This window comes from Erinaceus europaeus, chromosome 3 (genome assembly GCF_950295315.1).
Source record: "Erinaceus europaeus chromosome 3, mEriEur2.1, whole genome shotgun sequence".
Classification (NCBI taxonomy): Eukaryota; Metazoa; Chordata; class Mammalia; order Eulipotyphla; family Erinaceidae; genus Erinaceus; species Erinaceus europaeus.
The window spans coordinates 179,808,023-179,824,741 of NC_080164.1; the positions used below are offsets into that span (position 1 = coordinate 179,808,023).

The window sequence follows — 16,719 nt, forward strand, 5'->3', positions numbered from 1 at the left end:
GAACAATCTTTGTAATATACTGCTGTATCCGGTTGGCTAGAATTTTGTTCATTATTTTAGCATCTATGTTCATTAGAGATATTGGTCTATAGTTTTCTTTTTCAGGTTGTGTCCCTGTCTGCTTTTGTTATCAGAGTGATGTTGGTTTCATAGAAGCTGGAAGGGTGTATTCCAGTGTCTTCAATCTTCTGGAAGACTTTTAAAAGTAGAGGTATTAGTTCTTCTTTGAAGGTTTTGTAGAATTCATTTGTAAAACCATCTGGTCCAGGACTTTTACTTCTGGGAAGAATTTTATAAATGTTTCAATTTCATTAGCTGGTTTCAATTTCATTAGCTGTGATGGCCCTGTTCATGTTATCTACTTCCTCTTTACTTAATTTTGGAAGTTGGTAAGTATCTAGGAAATTGTCCATTTCTTCCAAGTTCTCTAGTTTGGTGGCATATAGTTGTTCATAGAAGCCTCACATGATATGTAGAATTTTTTGTTGTCTGTTGAGATATCTCCTCTTTCATTTATGATCCGATTTATTTCGGTCTTCTCCCTTTTTTGCTTTGTGAGTCTAGCTAAAAGTTTATCGATTTTGTTCACACTTTTTAAGAACCAACATTTACTTTCATTAATATTTTGTATGGTTTTCTTATTTTCAGTGTTATTTATTTCTGCCCTAACTTTAGTGATTTCTGTCCTTCTGGTTGCTTTAGGGTTCCTTTGTTCTTCTTCTTTTAGGTCTTTAAGATGTGCAATCAGGCTGTTTATTTGTGCTTTTTCTTGTTTCCTAATGTGTGCTATGAACTTCCCTCTTAGTACTGCCTTAGCTGTGTCCCAAATATTTTGATAGCTTGTGTCTTCATTTTCATTGAACTCTTGAAAAATTTTGATTTACTATTACAGTATTAATTAAGAAATATCAGAATGTTTCCTTAAATTCTGCTTATATTTGGGGCATATAATGGGAAGGAAAGTTGTCACCTTTTCTGATTAAAAACTTGCTTCACTAGACAGAAACAGGCTAGGGTATGTGGATCGACCTGCTAATGCCCATGTCCTGTGGAGAAGCCAGAAGCCAGAACTCCTTGGCTTTTGCACCCCAAAAAGAATTTTGGTCCATGATCCTGGAGGGGGGATATGTTAGGGGAAGAGGACCCAAGGGCTCTTAACTCCACTTGGAATCAGAAATGTTTGTCACCAGGAGTCTGTTTTTATGCCATCACTGGAAAGGAAGCAAATCTAGAAAACACCAGAGGAAGCCAGGTACTGTTTCTCTTATGTGAGAGAGAAGAAGAAAAAGGAAAGACACTCAGAAGAAATAATAGGTGTAGTTGTGACTTAGAAAGAGGTGAAAATAAGACCATAGGAAAAAATGGGCAAAGAAACCCAAATTACATAGAGAGAGAGAGATATAGATATAGCCAAAGAGCTGTGTAGATACAGACAGATAGAAAGTCAACCCGTCCGTGACCTTGAGTCTGCTGGGAGGGGAAGGAGACACAACTCTGGTGTCTGGAACAGTATTAAATTAATCACTAATTAAAAAAAAAAAAAAGCTTGTTTCCCTTGGAGTAATTAGGAGTCAATCTTCTGACAGTTTCTTAGTCAGATGATTCACTAGCATAAGAACACTTACCTAGTCAAGAAACTAGTTTCCAGCTGGGTTTTCTGTAGCTTTCCTTACAGTATGTGTTACATAGGCTGACAGTCTTCTGTTGCCATTTCTGGGTGTAAACTCACTTGTTAATTGTTACACCCATGAGAGGTGCTTTTCAGGTTTAATTTTAAATAATAGGCAGCATGTGCTATGTTGGAATGTAGTGTATCGTTTAGTAGTATATTTTTTGTTACAAGTTAGATTTTCTGAGATTAGGATTTTGATTAATGAAAAAAGTCAAATCAAGCCAGAAGCTTTTCAGTTATCTTGTCAACATGAGTCACTTACTGTTTGCATATGGGTCTGCTGATTCACTGGGAGAAGGAATCTATATAGAAATGGTGGCACTTTGGAAATGAATGCCAAAATGTGGGGTTTTTATTAATCTTCAGTAGTGTCTATTACATCCCATTAAAAAAATGTTCTGTAATTTGGTACTAGCCAAAAAAGTGCAGAGTGGTCAGTTCAGTCTGAACAAAAATAAAACGTGAAGTTTTTTAAAATAAACAAAACCAAGCTAGTGTTATTAAAAGTTATCATCTGAATTTGTCCATTTTAGTTTCAGTAAAAAAGCGGTTTTGGTCTAAAACTGAACACCAAAGATGGCTGTATAATTTTGTTTCCTTTATCCCCTCTTATCCTCTACCACTGCATTTATATCCATAAAGTTATATTTTGACATGATAATTTATTGAGACTTTGAACTGAATTCTTTGCCACTGGAGATTAATGTTTTCTCAGTTTGTAATTAAGCTCCTTCTTTCTTCAGGGTATTTCTGTTTCTCTCTAAAGCATTAGAGATCACTGATCATTATTCTATGGCAAGAACTGGTGAAAATTAATTAATTTTTGCATTTTCAATTCAGGAATGAAGTTTTTTTTCCCCCAAATTAAATTTTTCTTCACTTTTTTTTTTTTAATTGCCACCAGGGTTATCACGGAAGGCTTCGTACCTGCACGAGAATCCACTGCTCTTGGTTGCCACTTTTTTTTCTTATTTGATAGGACAGAGATAATTTGAGAAGGAAACGGGAGACAGAGAGGGAGAGGGAAAGACACCTGCAGCTCTGCTCTTCCACTCAAGAACCATCCTCACTGTAGTGGGGGTTTGAACTCTAGCCCTTCCCATGGTGACATATTTACTCAGCCAGATGTACTCAACCTCCTGAACCCTCACATTTTAATTTTTAGTGGGGCAACATTGGTTTACAAAACTGTATGCTTCAGGGCGGTGCTTGGTACACAGGGGTCTTTATAGCAGAAGTAAATACTCAAGCAGAACTTTTTTTTTTTTTGATTAAACATTGGTTGACATTAGTATATGATTTTAGAAGTATAGTTTCAAAACTATAGATATGTCTACAGGACGTTTCGATGGTAATGCACAAAACAGACCCTCTCCCCATCTGGTAAGGAGGATTCAAGGATACACCATCCAGGGAAGGGCAAGAAAGGACAGTCCAAGAAGAAAGGGAAGGATTAATAAAGGCATAGAAACAAGGAAATAGCCTGAAATTTGCAGAATTTTGTCACAGCTGGAATTTAGGGTGCAAAGCATTCAGATTTTTCTCACAAGATCTGTAGAAAAAGATTGAAGGTTCTTGTTGTTGCTGCTGCTTTCTTTTTTCTTTTTTCCCAAGCAGTAGTTTTGAACAAGGGCTAAATAACTACAATCCATGGCCATTTTTTTTTTTCTGGTCTTATTATCTTAAAATGATCTTTACATTTTACTTATTCATTTTTGTCTCTGGGGTTTACTACTAGTGAGGCTTACTTTTTCAGAGAGGAGAGAGAGAGAGAAAGAGAGAAAGGAAAAATACTACCACAGCACTGACATATACCCCCAGTTTAGTAGGAACCAGGATTGGACCTGGTTCATTGTAGGGCCAAACAAGTGTCCTACTTGGTGAGCTATTAACTCAGCCCATGTTTACAGTTAAAATATTCAAGTTACTCTGTTAGGGGAAATCATGGATGACAACACAGTCGTCGTGTCCGTTACTTGTTTTCCTGTGATAGATGCCTGTGCACTACTTCAACCTCCAGCTGAAATCTGCCTCTACTGCCAATCACTGGGGCCTCAACACTCCTACTCCCCTCTTCCTGCCCTCTCTGGAGTCCCTTTTCTGATTCCGCCTGTGAGTGAGATCATCCAGTACTCACCCTTCTCCTGGCTTCTCTGACTTCAAGTTCCATCCAGGATGTATGGAAGGACAGCACTGCAGCATTTCTTCCAGCGAAAAAGTGTTCCCTTGTGTGGACGGTATATGCTGCCACTTTCTCTCCTCTTCGATCCCCTCACATTGGGTTGTTTATAAATTCAGGCTATAACACATAGACTCCTTTGGGTTGTTTATAAATTCAGGCTATAACACATAGACTCCTTTGGATAAGTGTTTTTGTGTTCTTTGGATAAATTGCTAGGAGTGGAATTGCTAGCTTGTGTGATAGGTCCATCTTCAGTGTTCTCATCTCCAGGTTCTCTTCCATGGGGGCTCAAGCAGTTTACATTCCCACTAGCTGTGTAGAAGCTTCCTTTTTGCACACTCCCTCAGCTCTTGTTGGTTCTGTCCCTTCTAATGTATGATGTCCTCACAAGTGTGAAATGCTGTCTTGTTGTTGCCTTTATCTGCATTTCTCTGGTAGTGACTTGAGCATTTTTTTCATATGTCTGTTGGCCATCTGGTTATCTTCTTTGTGTGAAGATTCTGTTCATAGGGCCTCTTCCCATGTTTTTGTGAGTCTGTCAAGTTTTTTAATTTTATTTTATGTATAAAAAGGAAACACTGACAAAACCATAGGATAAGAGGGGTACAACTCCACACAGTTCCCACCACCAGAACTCGCTATCCACCCATTTTATTTTTTTAATGGTGGTGTTTGTTTTTTGTTGCTGAAGTTTGTGAGTTTTGTTGTTGTTGTTGCCACCCTTTTTTAATGTATGATGTGTAGCGATCTCTCATTCAGCAGAGTGTCTTGCTGTTTTGGTGTTGGTTCCTTTTTCTGTGCGGACACTTTTCAGTTTGACTGTGGTCCCATTTCATTTGTTTACAGAGCTTTTTTTTTTTAATTTCCTCATTGACGGATACACTTCCTTTTTTTTTTTCTTCCTCATGCAAGTCTATATATAATCGATCACTTGCTTGTCAAGTGTTTGAAGTCCTGACCAGGTTTCTGATGAAATCTCCTGGCATTCCATCTCTCATCACCTCTCTCAGTTTCTGTCTCATTCTCACAGCCCATTGGCACACACTGCACTAGTGTTTTTTCCTGTAAGTATTTGTACTTTATTGTACACCTGAGAGTAGAAGCTCCTGTATTTTTAGCACAGTACGGTGAACACTGAACTACTGAACAGTTATTATTGCTTTTTAATTTCTTTATTGGGAATTAATGTTTTACATTCAGCAGTAAATACAACAGTTTTTTAATTTTAATTTTTTTTTTCCTTTACTGGGGGATTACTGTTTTATGTTCGACAGTCAATACAATAGTTTGAACATGCATAACATTTCCCAGTTTTCCACATAACAGTACAACCCCCACTAGGTCCTCTGCCATCATCTGACCAGTTGGTCAGATGTGTTAATTTTAAAATATATTAAAATTTTATAAGTGGTGTAAAGATGATAATTAAACTGTCTAAGAATGGTTGGTGAACTCTACCAGAGCAGTGCATTGCAATTAAAATTCTGGTAAGGGCTAACTCTTCGTTTACTGATAGCTTTGTTGACTGACCGGGTTCCAGGCCACTAAGGGAAGATTACCTGTCAGCCTGGAGCCTCTGTACCAGTTTGGAACTCGCTAGTGAGAGTGTCACCAGTACTTGGGAGCTAGGTCAGTGCCTTTAGCACTCTCTTTACCTTCAGAGGCAATTGCTCCTCTCTGCCCTGGTCTTTTTCTTGTTGTCCTTTTTTTTTTTTTTTTTCTTTTGGTGTAACCATGTGTATATGCTTCACTAAATAATACTTGGTTCTGTCATTCGAACACTCCACAAGAATGTGGCCTTTGCGGTCAGTGATGGGCACACAGGCACGGGGGTGGGGGTGGGGTGACCCCTTGGACTGTTTCTGCTACTCAGCATGTGTTTCTGATGTGCATCCCCAGTGTACATGTGGCCCTAGCTCAGTGGCTTTCTGGGCTGTGTACTCGCATATAAAATGGATGAATTTATGTGATTCTAGACTAGTGATGATCTCTCTCTCTCTTTCTTCTTTTCTCTCTTTCTCTCTTTCCCTTCCTTCCTCCCTCCCTCCCTCCCATTCTTTCTTTCAATTTTCCCTACTGAAAAAAAGAAAGAGGAATGGGGGCCCGGCGGTAGCACAGTGAGTTAAGCGCATGTGGCACAAAGTACAAGGACCGGCATAAGGATCCTGGTTCGAGCTCCTGGCTCCCCACCTGCAGGGGGGTCACTTTACAAGTGGTGAAGCAGGTCTGCAGGCGTCTATCTTTCTCTCCCCCTCTCTGTCTTCCCCTCCATTTCTGTCTGTCCTATCCCAACAACAGCAGCAATAACAACAACAATAATAACAACAAGGGCAACAAAAGGGGGAAAAATAGCCTCCAGGAGCAGTGGATTGGTAGTGCAGGCACCGAGCCCCAGCGATAACTCTAGAGGCAATAAATAAATAAATAAATAAATAAATGAGAGAGAAATATATTAATAATATGTATACCTCTTGTACTTATGAGAGCGACCTAGAAATTGTAAGATCATCTAAGATTGCCATCTGATTTTCAGCCATTCTTTAGAAAACCTTGGCAATCTTAGATGATCTTACTTATAGATGGACTCTGAGGAACAAAGCAAAGGCCAATACAAGGCAAATCTCCAATGGACCATAGTGTATTACAGCAGAGTGGGGAGCCCTCCTCCAGTGGTGGAGGTGGAGTGACTAAGGGGAGGATGGGCACCTAAATGCTTGTGGTAGAGTAGGATGATGGTTTGGGTGAGGGTGACATATACCTGACGTGGGAATGTGTGAAATGTACCCTTGGAACAACAAAAATTATGTACATCAGCATTTACTCAATAAAGTGATATTGAAGTTGGAAAAAATTTTAAAACACACACACACACACACACACACACACACACACACTCTCTCTCTCTCTCTCTCTCTCCCCCCACCCTTGCCTCCCACCCCTCCACCCCTCCACTCCCCCCCCCCCAAAGGCTGGGAGAGGAAGGAGAAGGTCACTTAGATGCCATTAAGAAATTGGAATATTTTATTTATTCAATAGCTAATACTTTGTGGGTGACTGTTTTGTGCTGTTGTGTGTGTGGTATTTTTTTTTTTCCAGAGCACTGCTCAGCTCTGGCTTATGATATTTCGGGGGATTGAACCTGGGAGTCTGGAACTTCAGGGATAAGAGTCTGTTTACATAACCATTATGCTGTTTGCCCCAGTTGCTATTATGTCTTTATAAAAATAAAGATGGCAAATACACTTAACTATAGAAAGTGTGTTCACAGACTGGTAAGATATACACTGGAAGCACAGCAGAAAAATGGAAAAGAGAGATCTTTCACAAAGAGACATAAAAATAATACCTGGCTGTTACTTATTATACTTGAGAAGTATTCGCTGATAACAATCAGTCACAAAGCAGAGTCTCTTTCCACCGTAAAATAAGACATTCTTTGCCTTAACACTTGGAGATGTAATTTCTTTTACAGAGCAAGCTGTCCACAGAGATTGTGAAATTACATGATGTTTAAAAATAATTCAGATAAGACAAGTAAAATACTCTCAATAATTCATCAGCTTTTATTCATATGCTTGAAATTATGTGTATGTTTGGACACCCAGAAAGCACACACTTGGTCTGATAAACCAAGACAAGTTCTCCTTTTTGGTCCAGTTTGCTTCCTGGCCGTCAGGCACACCCACATTGCAAGTTTTTATTTCATCTACTTAGAGGATAACTGACGTAAAATAGAATAGTCTTCAAAGATGTTGTTTCAGATGTGATAAGTAGCTTAAAAGCTAGATATACAACATGCATAATCATCGTGGCTACTGACCAAATCAAGTAGAAAAAAGTTTTACGTAAAATTTAAAAATTCTGAGAAACTTTACTTTTTATAACATCTATCTGACTTTATAGTAGCTGGAGGCTTTGTAAAATTTCTGTTTTCTTAAATACTCATTTTTCAACTTGAGAAAGAAAGGTGTGTGATTTTTTTCATTCAAATCAGAACTGTTCACATTTTTTAAAAAAGAGAATGTGGTGTGCTAATTAACTGTTGTTTAGTGCCTATCACAAAGAAAACATTAAAAGTACAATTTTTTGTGTGTGTCTCTGTCCATATATACAATAGTAGAAACAGATTGTAAAATGTCAAGGTCTAAATTAAAGAGTAAAAGCAAAATACAAATATAACACTTGTACAGATTTTCACAGTAATTTCTAGGTTATCAAGGAAACATCTAGAGTGTTGATCTGGTTATGCTCAATTCAAACAAACTCCTTGTCACATTAACTACCTCCAGGAAGTTACTCCAAACACAAAATAAACTGTTTATGCCCCTACTCAGATAGATATCGTGACAGATTGTTATTAGTTGAAGACAGATGAAATACATTAATTTGATTGTGAGCATGTGTTTAATTTTACCCTGCCATGTCCACACTCTAATGCTGTCTTTCTATGATGGCATAGTAAATCATACTGTATTAGAAGAATTGCTAACACAAGAAAATAAAAAATTACCAGACCTTGAGTCAGACTTTGTAGATTCTTAAACCAACATTCTTAAAATACACGGCTGATAAAGCATAGGTGTCACAAAGTATAAAAGGAAACTGAATTCTAGTATTACTTTTCAAGCTTAAGTGCAATTTGAGTTTTCTTGTATGTGATTTTTGGTGTTTCTTTGTGAAACATCTCCCCTTTCCACTTTTCTGCTGTGCTTTAAGTATATGTCTTACCAGTTTGTGTAAATACATCCTATGAAAAGCATATTTGACATATTTGTTTTTAAGAAACAGACAAAACACAAGATAGCCATCCACAAAATACTAGCTGTTGAATAAATATTTCTAATCCTTAAAAGTGTCCAACTGACCTCCCTCCTCACTCAACCAAGCCCAGAGTTTTTTGTTTTTTTTTTTCCATATTCTTATTTAAAAAAAAAAATGTTTTCCAATTACATTGCCACTTTATTGAGGAAATGCTGATTCATAGGATTTTTGTCTGTATATCTGTCTTCTTTTAATTGAAACTGTAAATAAACCAAACAGATTTAAATTACTCTGAATAAAGCCATTAGACTGTGAGGTTAGGGTTTGCCTTAGACTTGTGACAAGACCCCAAAGTGTCATGTGAATTTTGAAAGCTTGGGTTGCTTGGGAAGTTTCCTGGGGTGGCTTCTGTAGCTCTGCTTTGCCCTCTCACCTCTTCTTTCCTGGTGGCAGCCAGAGCCATTAGTCTAAAGCACAGAGTACACAGTCTCACTGGCCGTTTTGCTCCGGTGGCATTGCACTGCAGTGTCTGAGTGAACATACATGTCCTCTCAACCTGCACCTCCCCAGTCTTGTTTATTGTGCTTGTCTTCCTCAATTGCAGTCGGTCATTTTCCTCTTCTTGATGGTTGTCCTTAGTTGTTCTGCTGACTAAAACAAGTATCTATGACAACCTCTTGGTTTTTTTTTTTTTTTTTTATCCTTTAGATTCCAGATGAGGGAAATCTTCCACAGTCACGCAATATAATAAGAGTTATCGTTTGTTCCTGTTACTCTGTCCTGCTCAGCCCTCTCAATATTAGATCACTGTCATTGTTACATGCCTCTGTGCGTTTTAGCTTTGCTTTACGTGTGTTTATACATGTACTTAACTTATCCCTTATTAATGTGAGGACAAGAATAGTATTCTTGTTAATAGTAATTTGTTACTTTTGCTTTGACACATAAAAAATATATTATTGAAGGATTAATTTTTTAAAATTTATTTATTTTCTCTTTTTGTTGCCCTTGTTCTTTTTCATTGTTGTTGTAGTTGTTATTGATGTTGTCGTTGTTGGATAGGACAGAGAGAAATGGAGAGAGGAGGGGAAGACAGAGAGGGGGAGAAAAAGACACCTGCAGACCTGTTTCACCGCCTGTGAAGTGACTCCCCCACAGGTGGGGAGCTGGGGGCTTGAACCTGGATCCTTATGCTGGTCTTTGTGCTTTGCGCCACGTGCGCTGAAGGATTAATTTTAAGGTATTGCGCTGTGTAACCTCTTAAAAGAAAGTACATGGACCATTCTTTTGAGTGCCTTGCTTGTCCTTGGTAACCTGTGGTTTTCTACATCCACACACACAGTTCTTATCTGAATCATCTGTAAGCTCTCTAATGTGTGGGACTGTGCTGCCACTGGGGGGAAACTGCATGTGTTTAAGTGTAGGATATTCCCACTCTTCTGTTTAAGGTTGTGACACAGTGACCGTGCACAAAGGTGGCTAAACAAAAAAAGATTGTACTCATGAAACTTGTAAAAATACTACAATTTCATCATTGACAATTTTTTTTTGAGTAGTTAGTGACTTTAGAAACTGCATAGTTGGTGAAGATGCTCTGAATCAAACAGAAGCAAGTAGAGACTTTTCTGTTATGTCAGCAACCGAGACTTCTTTTTTGGGCTTTATGTTTGTCTGTGCAGACTGGAAAGTGAATTCAGATGGATGAAAGCTACTATGTAGATATTTGCAGGTCAACATCTGAGCATCCTGTTAAAGATCCTCTTGCCCCGGTACTGCTGATTTCACCAGCTCTGAGTAGCTTGGTTCTTTAAGTTTCTTTTTAATTAATTTGTTTATTTTTAATATTTATTCCCTTTTGTTGCCCTTGTTGTTTTATAGTTGTAGTTATTATTGTTGTTGTTATTGATGTCATTGTTGTTGGATAGGACAGAGAGAAATGGAGAGAGGAGGGGAAGACAGAGAGGGGGAAAGATAGACACCTGCAGACCTGCTTCACCTGCTTCAAGCGACTCCCCTGCAGGAAGGGAACCGGGGGCTCGAACCGGGATCCTTATACCGGTCCTTGTACTTTGCACCACCTGCGCTTAACCTGCTGTGCTACTGCTACTGCCCGACTCCCTTTAAGGTCCTTTTGCGTGCACGTGTGTATGTATGTTTTTTTTTTCTCTCTTTTGCTAAAGAATATGTATTCTCTCTGCTCCCAAAACTGTCTGGGTAAAGGTCCCTCATCCTTCATCCATGAGTCAAAGCAGTTTCAGAAATGTTCTTTCTTTATGTAGACCTCTGTTGTCCTCTAGGTATTTGAATATCATCATGTAGGACAGGTTTTCCTCGTCTGTCTAAAAGTGGAGTGAGCATTCCTAAGAAACATTTCGTAAGCTGCAACGGCATAAAGTATACAAACAATAAGCATGGACTTAGATTAAAAGTATTTCAATACTGCTGGGTGCACCCCCAGCCCCATAGGACCTAAAGCAACACCAACACATAGTAAAAGCAGGAATATAAAAAATACAGACTCTTGATAAACTAGTTCCTGAGAAGGTGCTTGGGAGGGTTCCCATCTCTGATGTGTCTGCTGGAAATCAAATGCTGAATGCCATTTGAGCTTTTTACCTGAAGAGCCAGACTCCTCCTCAGATTCCTTTTGGTTTCTGGACACATTGTGTTAACACAACAAATTTTTTTTTTTAAATCCATGTACCTGTTGACATTTGTTCATTTCTTTTCTGTTTTTATTTTCCCCTGCTGAGCCAAAGCCTCACGCAGACGAGATTTCAGATAGAGACGGAGAGAGGCACCAGGGCAGCAGAGTTTCACGTCACCTCAGCCACTTGCATGTGCGGCCCTGCCGTGTACAAGAGTGCCTTGGTCCCCAGCCCTAACAGCACGTTTCATCACGTTTAGATAGTAGCCAGACCGTGTCCTTGCTAGACAATAATTTAAGAATGTAAAATCTGTAGAATGGAAATTTCTGGATTGGTTATAAAGCTGTATTCCTACTGAATTCAGAAGAGGTCTTTGCAGGAACCATTCCGTCAAGAAAGACGAGTGCATATGCATTAAGTGGCAAAGGTCAGGGGGTTGCTTTTGAATTGGATAGTGATTTCACTGCGTAAAACTGCCAGTGCTCAAAGTACTGAAGCTCTCAAGCCAGCTCAGGTAAGTGCGTCTTGCCTTCGGTTGATCACTGTCTCTAAACATAATAAATATCCTCACAGAGGCTTACCATGTGCTTTGTACATGGGTAAAATTCTCTGTGTAAGGTTGATTTCTCATTTCCAGTTTTTAGATTTAGAAACTAAGGCATGAAGAGGCTAACTCCACTGTGCAGTGTATTTAGCCCCCGAGGCGGGGTATGATATTGGAAAGTAAATCACATTTAAACATGCTAAAATGTATTGGTGACACTAAGACTGAATTTTGCTCTCCCTTTGTCCTTGGCTCTCTAGTTGATTTGGAGCATATGCGGACAGTAAAAGCTGAAAAGCACTTGCGGTATTGCCAGGAAAACGGTTTTAGCAGCTACTTTGTCTCAGCGAAGACAGGAGATTCTGTAAGTAAAATAACGGATACTGAATATTCCAGGTGAATTTTAATTTTTATTTACTAATATTCATACTTGGCATCCTTTTAGTACTTAACCGTGGGACAAATAAATTCCTGTCGAAAGGATAAACTAGATCGATGATAGTATATTATTCTGTTTACACATAAAATGTCACGTACTATGGGTTTTTTTTCCCTTTTTTAAAAATATATTTATTTAATTTATTCCCTTTTGTTGCCCTTGTTGTTTTATTGTTGTAGTTATTGTTGTTGTTGTTGGATAGGACAGAGAGAAATGGAGAGAGGAGGGAGAGAAAGACAGACACCTGCAGACCTGCTTCACCACTTGTAAAGTGACTCCCCTGCAGGTGGGGAGCCGGGGCTTGAACCGGGATCCTTACACCAGTCCTTGTGCTTTGCGCCACCTGCGCTTAACCCGCTGCGCTACAGCCTGACTTCCTTTTTTCCCTTTTTTAAATATTTATTTACTTTCCCTTTTTGTTGCCCTTGCTTTTTTTTTTTATTATTGTTGTAGTTATTGTTGTTGTTATTGATGTCGTCATTGTTGGATAGGACAGAGAGAATGGAGAGAGGAGGGGAAGACAGAGAGGGAGAGAGAAAAATAGACACCTGCAGACCTGCTTCACTGCAGGTGGGGAGCCGGGAGCTTTAACTGTGATCCTTATGCCAGTCCTTTTGCTTCGTGCCATGTCCGCTTAACCCACTGCACTACCGCCCGGCTCCCCATGTACTATGGTTTTATGAATTTGAAAACAGAAACAAAATGTGCCTGTTTTCAAGTTTTCTTTCTTTCCTTCCTTCCTTCCTTCCTTCCTTCCTTCCTTCCTTCCTTCCTTCCTTCCTTCCTTCTTCCTTTTTTTTTTTTTTTTGCCTCCAGTGTTGCTGCAGAGGCTTGGTGCTTGCACTATGAATCCACTGCTCCTGTGGCCATATTTTCAATTTTTTGGGTAGGACGGAGAGAAATTGAGAGGGGAGGGGAAGATAGAGAGGAAGAAAGAGGACGATAGACACCTGCAGACCTATGTCACTGCTTGTGAAGCGCCCCCTCTGCAGGGGGGGGAGCTGGGGCTTGAACTGGGATCCTTGCACTTCATACTATGTGTGCCACTGCCAGGCCCCCTAAGTTTTCTGTCTTTGTTGCCATCACTAAGGATGCACTGTGGGTGTTCCAGCCAGGGCGACTCCTCTACTGTGCACTGCTCGCAGGCCTCTCTGTCTGTCAGTGACTATTAGCAGTTCTCTCTCATTCTCGCATCATCATTTGTCTGGCTGCTGGGTTCGTCCCCATATTTCATCCAAACTGCCACTTTTAAGGTCACTTAATGACTTCACTTTTGCTATATCTGGCAGTCAGTTCTTATCCCTCATCCTATTGTAGTTGAAACATAAATGAATGAATAAATAAAATAAAAAATAATGGAATAAATAAAATAAAATAAAATAATGGCTCAGTTTCTACTCTTTGTGATTTGTTTCTTGACTCAGTTTCCAGGACACTACTTTCCTGTCTTCTTCTTCCCTTGCTAACTACTTTCCTCTTAGTCGTCTCTGCTGATTCCTTCTTAGCTCCCCAACCACTAAATACCAGAATGAACACCTTAGGACTCCTGTCTGTGTCTCGACTTCATCCCTTAATGGCTTTAGCCAGTCACATGACTTTGACTGGGTTGACTAGTATCCTTGCTGGCTCCCTTTTTCTATCCCTGGCCCTCTGGGGGGCATACTCAGTGTAGTCGTCGAGTTAACCACATCATGTCACTCTCTTGGCTTCCTTTTTACTCAGAGTAAGGAGCACAGTTGTTCTGGCCGCCCATCAGCTTTTATGTGTCTTCTGCCCTTTGCTCACCTCTCATAACTCCCAACTTCTCTCCATTCCCATCACACTAGCTTTCCTGTTGTTTGCTATGTATCATTCCTGGGTTTTGTTTGTTTGTTTGTTTGTTTGTTTTTTGCTTTTTCCCTCCATTGTTATTGCTGGAGTTTGTTGCCTGCACTACAAATCCACTGCTCTGGGAGGCCATTTTTTTTTCCTTTTGTTGCCCTTGTTGTTTATCGTTGTTAGTGCTGTCACTGTTATTGGATAGGACAGAGAGAAATTGAGAGAGGAGGAGAGAATAGAGAGGGGAACAGAAAGATAGACATCTGCTGACCTGCTTCACCACTTGTGAAGCAGCCCCACTGCAGGTGAGGAGCTGGGGGCTTGAAGCAGGTCCTTACGCCAGTCCTTGCACTTTGTGCCATGTGTGCTTAATCTGCTGTGCTACTGCCCAGGCCCCTTCCTGTTGTTTTTAAATAGTAGTCATCAGTGAATTAAAAATCAGTGCTTAAATTTTTTTAAATTTTAATTTATTGGATAGAGACAGAAATCGAGAGGAGAAGGGGAGATAGAGAGGAAGAGACAGAGAGACACCTGCAGCACTGCTTCACCATTCACCAAGCTTTCCCCCTGCAGGTGGGGACTGGGGGCTTGAACCCGGGTCCTTGAACATTGTAACTCAAGCAGGTGCACCATCACCCAGCCCCTATGTTATGCTTTTTGAGGCGCAGATCACATAAGGCTCTCAGAGATGCATCTCTGTTATTGGAAGTCCAAGTTGAAGTAGTGGGGCTGAGATGTGGGTCAGTGGTAGAGGGCATGTTTCACCTGTCTGAGGCTGTGTGTTCTGTCCTGGCGCCGTGAAGGCAAAGCTAGTAAGGCTGTGGTGGACGTGCAGTAACTAACCAGGAAACAAATAGCAAGAAGAGGATGATGGGATAGTACATGCATTTATTAGCTGGGCCAGGCACAGCTTTTCTGCAGGGAATGCTTTTCAGAAAGTTGTATGTCTTGCACTTACCAGATCAATAAATCATGTGGTCGAAATGCATCTTGCTACCAGAAAGATCTATGATCGGACAGTTATGAGGCAATGACAAATTATGCATTGTGGGCAGTGTCTGCACTGGAGCTCTGGGATGATTAGCGGACTCAGTATAATCCAAGTATGTGTGAGAGGTTGTTTATAACCAAGTATTTGCAGACTTTGGTTTATAGTGGAGCAGACTGCTTCTTTACTCTGAACTAATAAAATACAACGCAGAGTACTAAAATTGTTTTGCCCAAGACATACAGAAACTATTTTGAAATCGATGGAGCCAGGATGGCAAGTAACGCCTGTTAAGATAGACTAAAGCCAGATCAAAAGAACCAATATAGAACTGGCCTGAAAAACCCAGGCAGTTGCATTTAGAGTAATCTGTTTGCATTTTCTTCAGGACATGTAAAACATTATTATTCAGTAATTTTTCTTTTTTGGCGCAGTAGTTGTAGTTGTCTTGTGTTGAGGTCCTAGAGATGTAATTTTAGTCTCTGAGTTCTCAGGTTTAATCCCCAATACTACCATAAGCCCGAGCTAAGCAGTGCTCTTGTGTGTGTGTGTGTGTGTTTGTCTGTCTCTCTCTGTATGTATCTCTCATTAAAATAAATAAATAAAATAGTTTACAAAAAAAGGAAGTTAATCCTAGCCTTTGTAACAAACTCTCTAAAAATATAAAATTTAAAGTAAATGTGTATATTTTACACCAATTCATTGAATTGTACATACTTTCAAATTATGGTTGAAATCATATAAAAATTATTACACTTAAAATGTTGCTTTATTTGGCAAATAAAGCTAATTTTGGAATCATCTGGTTCATTATATTTTCATGATTCTTGCTGTTCATCTTTTTTTTTTTTTTTTTAGAAAATTCCATTTATTTGAAAGTTTCCTAAGCATGTCTGTTTTAAATCATTTAAACCTATTTCTTTATGTAGGTCTTCCTGTGTTTTCAGAAAGTTGCTGCTGAAATCCTTGGAATCAAATTAAACAAAGCAGAAATAGAACAGTCACAGGTAATTATTTTGAACTTTATATTTAAAAAATAATTTGTTTCTAAAAAGATATTAGTTTCACCTTGAGTTATTTCACGTGTGTGTGTGTGTTCTCTGTGCATGACCCTAAAAGTCTTGGAAATAAATTACATGTTTGAATGGTTGTTTAGTGGAAAAGATGGAAAATGTCAACTTTTTGCCAAACGTCCTCCCTGCAGGTGGAGAGCAGGGGCTTGTACCCGGGGCCTAGTACTTCACCACCTGGCCTCCAGAATATTCTTTGTTATACTACATGTAAATCCCAAGTTTAGTGGTTTTCTTTTTTCTTTCTTTCTTTTTGCTCCAGGGTTTCAGTTGCTCTGGATTTAGTTTTCTTTTAGCTAGGAAGAGAGATAGAGGGGAAAAAGAGAGAGAGAGAGGAGGGATGGGAGGGGAGGGGAGGAAAGATACCACAGGACTGGAGCACCCAGCAGTGCAGTGGATACTGGGCTAAGACCTGGCTCGCAAGCTTGGCATGACATAGCAGGCACCTACTTCAGGAGCTATTTTGCTGACCCAAGTTTTTACATTTTTAAGTTTTCTATCAAGTCACTTTATTGGGGGCGGAGGGGGCATGCTGATCAGAAGGCGGCTGTGGTCACACGAGTACAGTTCCTCCTCTCCTTAAGAGAAGCATTTGCC

The 16,719-nt window shown here is 39.6% G+C and overlaps 1 protein-coding gene across 7 annotated transcripts in view; it reads left to right on the forward strand.

The window, feature by feature from the left end:
• RAB28 (RAB28, member RAS oncogene family) overlaps window positions 1-16,719 on the forward strand; it is a 141,800-nt gene that overhangs the window by 57,057 nt on the left and 68,024 nt on the right. For all 7 annotated transcript variants that reach the window (XM_060188331.1, XM_060188330.1, XM_060188327.1 and 4 more), the window contains 2 exons: window positions 12,068-12,171; window positions 15,982-16,059. In XM_060188331.1, coding sequence (XP_060044314.1) covers window positions 12,068-12,171; window positions 15,982-16,059 — 182 coding nt within the window. The remainder of the gene's footprint in view (window positions 1-12,067; window positions 12,172-15,981; window positions 16,060-16,719) is intronic.